Source organism: Oryx dammah, unplaced genomic scaffold, assembly GCF_014754425.2.
Source record: "Oryx dammah isolate SB20612 unplaced genomic scaffold, SCBI_Odam_1.1 HiC_scaffold_11, whole genome shotgun sequence".
Classification (NCBI taxonomy): Eukaryota; Metazoa; Chordata; class Mammalia; order Artiodactyla; family Bovidae; genus Oryx; species Oryx dammah.
Genome location: NW_024070195.1, coordinates 24493157 through 24501753, shown reverse-complemented (window position 1 = coordinate 24501753; position 8597 = coordinate 24493157). Strand labels below are relative to the sequence as shown.

At 38.8% G+C, this 8597-nt stretch overlaps 1 protein-coding gene across 1 annotated transcript; it reads left to right on the top strand.

Annotated features, from left to right (window-relative positions):
- The first annotated feature begins 441 nt into the window (after positions 1-441).
- LOC120870599 (butyrophilin subfamily 1 member A1-like) lies at positions 442-4020 on the top strand. The gene is made up of 5 exons (XM_040250383.1): positions 442-458; positions 1659-1685; positions 2175-2201; positions 2753-2779; positions 2955-4020. The coding sequence occupies exon 5, from the start codon at positions 2960-2962 to the stop codon at positions 3524-3526; it is 567 nt and encodes a 188-aa protein (XP_040106317.1). The 5' UTR covers positions 442-458; positions 1659-1685; positions 2175-2201; positions 2753-2779; positions 2955-2959; the 3' UTR covers positions 3527-4020.
- The last annotated feature ends 4577 nt before the right edge of the window (positions 4021-8597 follow it).

Here is an 8597-nt window from a genome sequence, read left to right as displayed (position 1 = left end):
AGAAACATACTTTCTTTGCTTTCTTTCCTTCCTTTGATATAATCTTCAGAGGATTATCATAATTTTTTCATAAGCTTGTTGACATGAAAGGGATTAGGCTAGTAGAATGTGGTTTTCTCCATTTAGAATAAATTGTCTTTACAATGTGGTTTTCTCCATTTAATACAAAGTTTTCCTTACCTTGGATTCTCCAAGTTGTCCTCTGAGATACAAGGCCCATTGTTTTGCACAAGATATTGTCCCAGTTCTTAAACGGTTCAGTCTCCAAACCCAGTGAGTGAGACAAGTTCATCCAGAAGGACCTCGTCTACTGATAACAAATGTCTTCTTAAGACTTGCTGTTGAACTTTTCTGTGACCCGAAATTTTCAGCTTATTTTCATGTTCTGCGTTGTTTTTCCTTGACACTTATTTGAGTTTCTTCTGTTGACTTTTCTGGGAAACTTCAGGATGAAATTGGTAACTGTTATTCTTGCATCCTTTTAGTGATATAATTTCTAGAAACATACTTTCTTTGCTTCCTTTCCTTCCTTTGATATAATCTTCCAATGATTATCATAATTTTATCATAAGCTTATTGACATGATAATGAATAGGCTAGCAGAATGTGTTTTTCTCCATTTGAGGAAAGTTTTCTTTTACTTGGTTTCTCCAAGTTGTCCTGTCAGATGCAAGGCCCATTGTTTCTACATAATATTGACTCAGTTCTTAGAAGTCTGAACTCAGCCTCCAGATTTGCTGAGTGAGAGAAGTTCATCCAGAAGGACTCTGTCTATTGATAAGAAATGTAATTATAAGTCTTACTTGTGAACTTCTCTTGACCGTATTCTCAAGACACCAAGATGTATAAAAGTTTTTCTTGATATTTCCTTGTTATTATGTTTCCTATCATAGTTATTATTCTTCTTTCATATTTGCTTTGATTAATTCAATATTCAACAAATTTTTCATCCTTCAGAGTCTTTTTTATTGCATTTTGACTCAGATAAACTTCATTGATAATATATTCCTAAATTCTAAAATGATTTTATAAAGTATTCTTATACAATTTTAGTAACCTATTATAAGAATTATTTATATCCTCATCACTCTACATATCAAATTGTATTCTTCATAGTCTAGTAAACGTTTCATGTGTAATGAACTTTAGAGATTTCTGTCATTATTTTTTTTTTTATTTTACTAGTGTCATATAAAGTGCTTTTTATTTTTTTTTTATTTATTTATTTTTTATTTTACTTTACAATTCTGTATTGGTTTTGCCATACATTGACATGAATCCACCACGGGTGTACATGCATTCCCAAACCTGAACCCCCCTCCCACCCCCCCTCCCCACAACATCTCTGGGTCATCCCCACGTACCAGCCCCAAGCGTGCCATATCCTGCATCGGACATAGACTGGCAATTCGATTCTTACATGATATTATACATGTTTCAATACCATTCTCCCAAGTCATCTCACCCTCTCCCTCTCCCATTGAGTCCAAAAGTCCATTATACACATCTGTGTCTTTTTTGCTGTCCTATTTTTGAATGAGCAATACCTGATCAGTATGCAAACACAAACATTGGCAGATGTGTGGCTTTAATTGCCTCTTCCTTATGATGTTAAGAAATCCTGTCTCATATATGTGTGTTTCTGTATTGTCTCTCAGATAAGAGGAAGGCTCAATACAAACAAGGTGAGTAATGCTTAGCTCTCAGAAAACTCCATTCTTGTGTCTATCTTGAATCTTGCCTCTAGTGCAGTAGGATAGGATTGGAGAATAAAATAAAAATGTCTGTAGTCAGCAAAGAAGAATTTCTAACATTACCTTCTAAGTTTCTGTAATTTCAGTGAATTGTCTCTGGAGGGTAAATGATTGGTGATTCAGCATATTTTTTCTCCTTTTCTCCTTTCTTCTTTCTCATCTTTATTTAATCTTCCTCACCCTCCTCCAATATCCTTCTGATCTTTTGTTGCTTCTTTATTTCTACCTTTCCTACACCTGACCTCTTTTATTTTCATGTTTGAAAAAAACAGAGTATGAAGATAATAAAGGATAGAAAGAGAAAGCCCAAGGGATTCAAAACAAGAGAGGGAATAAAGACAACAGAAAAAGAAAACAATAGTAAGAGAAATCTGGTAAGGAAAAAAAAGGTAAAGGATTTCCTACTTTGTTCTTTTGCAGCCTGGAAGAATGTACCATTATACCCTGGTGAGTTACATAGACCCTGCTGAAGAAAATCCTATGATCAAAAATATTTTAAATGAACATCTACTGTGTGTAAAACGTATACTGAAAATGAAAGAAACTCCAAAGCATACATAACATGAATTCCATAGATTACTCATATGATAAGAGATAATAATGTGTATGAAATGCTAAATTTTAGCAGACTTTTTAATTGTGTCTTACATTCTATATAAAGTGATTTTCATTGGCTAAAATCTGAGGAAACTAATGTGATCAACAAGCTATTTTGTCAGAAACACCATGTTCCCTATTTTCTCTCAAACACTGTAAATAGAGTCTAGATATTTATCCTGCAGGAATGTCAACTTAGAGGCCATAGGGATGGGTCAAGTCTCAAGTCAGACATAATTTAGAAGAATGTTTTAAAAAACAGTTTAACTTATAAAAGGGTATTTTCTTTGATTGCTATTATTCTTGAATTAATCCTAGGGAGTTTATACTCATAGTATTTTGGACAGAAGGCAGCTTTGTTTTTCAGATGATAGGTTCTCATGTTCACTTGTTCCTTGTAGACTGGAGGAAAGAAGAATTCAAAGCTGGTGAGTATGTGATGATCCACAAGGGACCTTTGTCTTCGTGGGACAGTCTGGAGGAATGTGGGTAGAAGTGAGCTGATCTACCCAGGGTCAAAGGAGTCCTCAGAGAATAAGAACCCTCTGGCCCAGGCCTACTGAGACCCTTCCCAGAAACATGATCGTCTACTTGTCTTTGCAGTAAATATGACCCTGGATGCAGCCACTGCTCATCCTGCCCTCCTCCTGTCTGAAGAAGGGAGACGAGTTTCCTGGCAAGAAAAGTGTCAAGAAATTCCCAGCTCCTCAGAGAGATTCAGCTCCATTCCCTGTGTGCTGGGTCAAATGCGCATCATCTCAGGGAGATACTCCTGGGACGTAGAGGTTGGGGACGCCTGTTCCTGGGACCTGGGAGTTTGTAGGGATAATGTAACAAGGAAGGGGAGGGTCACAATGTCCCCAAAGAATGGTTTCTGGGCCATTAGGTTCTATGAGGGGGAGTATTGGGCCCTCACCTCCCCAGAAACCGCTCTTACTCTAAGAGAAAAACCCTTTATTGTGAGGGTATTTCTGGATTATGAGGCTGGAGATGTATCTTTCTATAATATGACAGATGGATCCCACATCTTCACCTTTTCCCAGGACACATTCTGTGGTGTCCTAAGACCACTTTTCAGACTTTGGTCCTCTGAATCAGGCTCCCTAGCCATCTGTGCAGGTGAAGAATGTGCTGATGTTGTAATTCATATGTCTACCCCACTCCATGAGAAATGATTACTTTGATCCCCAATGAAAATCACAATTCTTCCCCAATGAGATACAGATAGATATTTTTCTTATTCCTTACTTGTTCATTCTCAAGATGAAGCTCTGGACACAGACTGATGATTGCCTTATATCAATTCTCCCTTCCTCTTTATTTTATCCTTCTTTATTTATACTTATTATTATACTTTCCTATGACAGCTAATATAAATATTAGATTTCTTTATCTCCTCTACTGAAAGTGGATAAACGATGATGCTGTATATCAGCTGAATTATAAGGATGTGTCCTTAAAGGTAAATTGTGCCTTTCTATGCTTTGCTTTCTGCTGGCTGTAATATATCATGATGGCTAGAACTCAAAAACTATATGGCATGTAATACGACATAAGTGGTGGAGAAATTAAAATGAACTGGGTTTTTGACAATTTCTTGGGGCTACTCTATTACCCAGTTCCAGAATTCTTTTCTGTGAGACATAAACTCATATCTTTAATCAACTTATATGTTGGATATTTGTCACTTGTGATTCTTCCCCTTACTGATGCACTCTCCCTTTTAAGTTTGGCAGCAGATGACACCCACAATTGAATATGCAGGTAAAACTGAAGGTGTAAAGTTCTGTACTTGTTCACTTAACTACTCATACTCCTCCACTGTGTCAGTCTCATTAAGCCCCTTTATTTCTTCTAATTCATCAGTCACTCCTGATTTCATACCCTTTCCTATTTATGTATCGTGGCTAATAATTTCAAGTATGTTCTTATTAATAAATAAAACTCTTATTGTCATTGTCCTGTCACATCAACCTGGCAAAATTCCAAATATGAATTGATCTAATTATCCACTTCTTATGTTGGCAATTTATCGTGTGATAACAATTCATGCAAATGAGTAGATTGTTTTCCTTACACATGTGTAATCACCTATCACCTCTTGCACACTAGTGTTATCTGGTAATGCTCCCATGCATCTCTAGCTATTTGCAATTCCTTATTTTGCAATCAATTTCATTAAAAAGGGCGGGGATAGGTATAGTTATGAATGATTTGCATTGTATGGCAGAAACCAACACAACATTGTAAAGCAGTTATCCTTCAACTAAGAAGTAAACAAATAAAATAAAAATACAAACACCTACTCAGCAATATCTTCTAGGGAATAATATAAATGAAAAAATATTTTGACAATAAATACAATAAAAAATTCTAATTAAGACTGACAAAAAAATTTTTATTAAAATTTCCCTTCCTTTAAACTTCTAAGTCTTATCGTTGTTCAGTCACCCAGTCGTGTCTGGCTCTTTGTGACCCCATGGACTGTAGCATGCCAGGCCTCCCTGTCCCTCACCATCTCCCAAAGCTTGCCCAAGGTCATGTCCATTGCATTAGTGATGCCATCCAGCCATCTCATCCTCTGATGCCTTCTTTTCCTCCTGCCCTCAATCTTTCCCAGCACCAGGGACTTTTCTGATGAGTCAGGCTGTTCGCATCAAGGTGACCAAAATACTGGAGCTTCAGCTTTAGCATTAGTCCTCCCAGTGAGTATTCAGGGTTAATTTCCCTTAAGATTGACTGGTTTGATCTCCTTTCTATCCAAATGACTCTCAGAACTCTTCTCCAGCACCACGGTTCAAAGGCATCAATTCTTTGGTGTTCTGCCTTCTTTACAATCCAGCTCTAACAATCATATGTGACCAGGAAGACCATAGCCTTGACTATACAGACATTTGTCAACAGTTATGTCTCTGAATTTCAACACACTGTCTAGTTATGTCTCTGAATTTCAACACAACATAGCTTTCCTGCCAAGAAGCAATTGTCTCCTGATTTCAAGGCTGCAATCATAATCTGCAGTGATTTTAGAGCCCAAGAAAGGAAATCTCTCACTACTTCCACATTTTCCCACTCTGTTTGCCTTGAAGTAATGGGACAAGATGCTGTGACCTTAGTTTTTTTAGTATTTAGTTTTAAGCTGACTCTTTCACTCTCTTCCTTCACTCTCATCAAGAGGCTTAGTTCCTTTTCACTTTCTGACATTAGAGTGGTTTCATCTGCATATCTGAGTTTGTTGATGTTTCTCTCTATTTTGATTCCAGCTTGTAACTCATCCAATCTGGTATTTCTCATGATGTGCTCAGCATATAGCTTAAATAAAGAGGGTGACAGCAGACAGCCCTGTCGTACTCCTTTTTCAGTCGTTAACCAATCCGTTGTTCCATACACGGTTCTAAATGTTGCTTCTTGACCTGCATACAGGTTTCTCAGGAGACAGGTAAGATAGTCTGTTATTCCCATCTCTTTAAGAGCTTTCCAGTTTGTTGTGACCCACAGAGGCTTTACCCTAGGCAATGAAGCAAAGGTAGATTTTTTTTGGAATTCCTTTGCTTCCTCTATGATCTAGAGAATGTTGGCAATTTGATCTCTGGTTCTTCCTCCTTTTCTAAACCCAGCGTGGACATCTGAAGTTCTTGGTTCATGTAACGATGAAGCCTAGGATGCAAGATTTTAAGCATGACATTACTAGCATGGGGTATGAGTGCAATTGTCTGATGGTTTGAACATTCTTTAGTACTAGCCTTCTTGGAAACTGGGATAAGGATTAATCTTTTCTAGTCCTGTGGTCACTGCTGGGTCTTCCAGATTTGCTGACATATTGAGTGCAGCACTTTGATAACATCATCCTTTAGGGTTTTTAATAGCTCTATTGGAATTACATCTCATCAACTAGCTCTATTAACAGCAGTACTTCCTAAGACCAACTTGACTTCACACTCCAGAATGTCTGGCTCTGGGTGACTAACCACACCATCATAGTTATCCAGTTCATTAAGATCTTTTTTGTTAGTTCTTCCATGTATTCTTTCCATCTCTTTAGCATCTACTAGATAGACATTGTTTCTGTTCTTTAATGTGCCCATCTTTGGGCGAAATGTTCTCTTGATATTTCCAATTTTCCTGAAGAGATCTCTAGTCTTTCCCTTTCTGTTGTTTTCCTCTATTTTTATGCACTGTTCATTGAAGAAGTCTTTCTTGTCTCTCTTTGCTATTCTTTGAAATTCTGCATTTAGTTGGATGCACCTTTCCCTTTCTCCCTTGCTTTTCATGTCTCTTCTTTCTCCAGCTTTTTGTAAAGCTTCCTCAGACAACAACTTTGCCTGCTTGATTATCCTTTTCTCCAGGAAGGTCTCGTTCACTGCCTCTTGTACAATATTATGGACCTCCATCTATAGTTCTTCAGGCACACTGTTTACTAGATCTAATCCCTTGAATCTATTCATCACCTCTACTGCATATTCATAGGAGATTTGATTTAAGTCATACCTAAACTGTGGAAATTTCTGAAAGAGATGGGAATACCAGACCACCTGACCTGCCTCTTGAGAAACCTGTTTGCAGGTCAGGAAGCAACAGTTAGAACTGGACATGGAACAACAGACTGCTTCCAAATAGGAAAAGGAGTACCTCAAGGCTATATATTGTCACCCTGCTTATTTAACTTCTATGCAGAGTACATCATGAGAAACGCTGGGCTGGAAGAAGCACAAGCTGGAATCAAGATTGCCAGGAGAAATATCAATAACCTCAGATATGCAGATGACACCACCCTTATGGCAGAAAGTGAAGAGGAACTAAAAAGCCTCTTGATGAAAGTGAAAGAGGAGAGTGAAAAAGTTGGCTTAAAGCTCAACATTCAGAAAACGAAGGTCATGGCATCTGGTCCCATCACTTCATGGGAAATAGATGGGGAAACAGTGGAAACAGTGTCAGACTTTATTTTTGAGGGGGCTCCAAAATCACTGCCCATGTTGATTGCAGCCAGGAAATTGAAAGACGCTTACCCCTTGGAACGAAGGTTATCACCAACCAAGACAGCATATTAAAAAGCAGAGACATTACTTTGCCAACAAAGGTCCGTCTAGTCAAGGCTATGGTTTTTCCTGTGGTCATGTATGGATGTGAGAGTTGGACTGTGAAGAAGCTGAGCGCCAAAGAATTGATGCTTTTGAACTGTGGTGTTGGAGAAGACTCTTGAGAGTCCCTTGGACTGCAAGGAGATCCAACCAGTCCATTCTGAAGGAGATCAGTTCTGGGTGTTCTTTGGAAGGACTGATGCTAAAGCTGAAACTCCAGTACTTTGGCCATCTCATGTGAAGAGCTGACTCATTAGAAAAGACCCTGATGCTGGGAGGGATTGGGGGCAGGAGGAGAAGGGGACAACAGAGGATGAGATGGCTGGAAGGTATCACTGATTCGATGCACATGAGTTTGGGTGAACTCCAGGAGTTGGTAATGGACAGGGAGGCCTGGCATGTTGCGATTCATGGGGTAGCAGAGTCAGACACAACTGAGTGACTGAACTGACTGAACTGATACCCTTGAAAGATGTGCATCTATGGGATTTTCCAGGCAAGAATACTGGAGTGGGTTGCCATTTCCTTCTCCAGGAGATCTTCCTGACCCAGGGCTTGAACCTAGGTCTCCAGCATTGTAGGCAAACACTTCACTGTCTGAACCACCAGGGAAGTTCATTGATAATTTAAATGAAAAGTGTTAGTCACTCAGCCATGTCTCACTCTTTGTGACCCTATGAATGTAGCCTGCCAGGCTCCTTTGTCCATGGGATTCTCCAGCCAAGAATAAGGTGTGGGTTGCCATTTCAACCTCCAGGGGATCTTCCCAACCTAGGAATCAAACTCAGGTCTCCTGCATTGCAGGCAGATTCTTTACCATCTGAGTCACCAATAATTTCTGTAGACCACATGTAAAATGGACTTAATAGGGACTTCCTTGGAGGTCCAGTGGCTAAGGCTCCATGCTCCCAGTGCAAAGAGACCAGGTTCAATCCTCAGTCAGTTAACTAGATTCCCACACGCCCCCCAACTGACATGTTATATGCCACAATTAAAAGATCTTGCATTTTTCAACAAACATCAAAGATCCTGTATGACACAACCAAGACATAGGACAGCCAAATAAATTAAATAAATAAATATTTTAAAAAGAAATGGACTTAATAATTCCCAACTCCTGTTATTCATACCTTTGAGCAATCCCCTCCCACATCATACCAAGATTGGT

Excerpts from the sequence above, each read along its gene's own strand:
- LOC120870599 (XM_040250383.1), top strand. The coding sequence starts at position 2,960 with ATGACCCTGGATGCAGCCACTGCTCATCCTGCCCTCCTCCTGTCTGAA.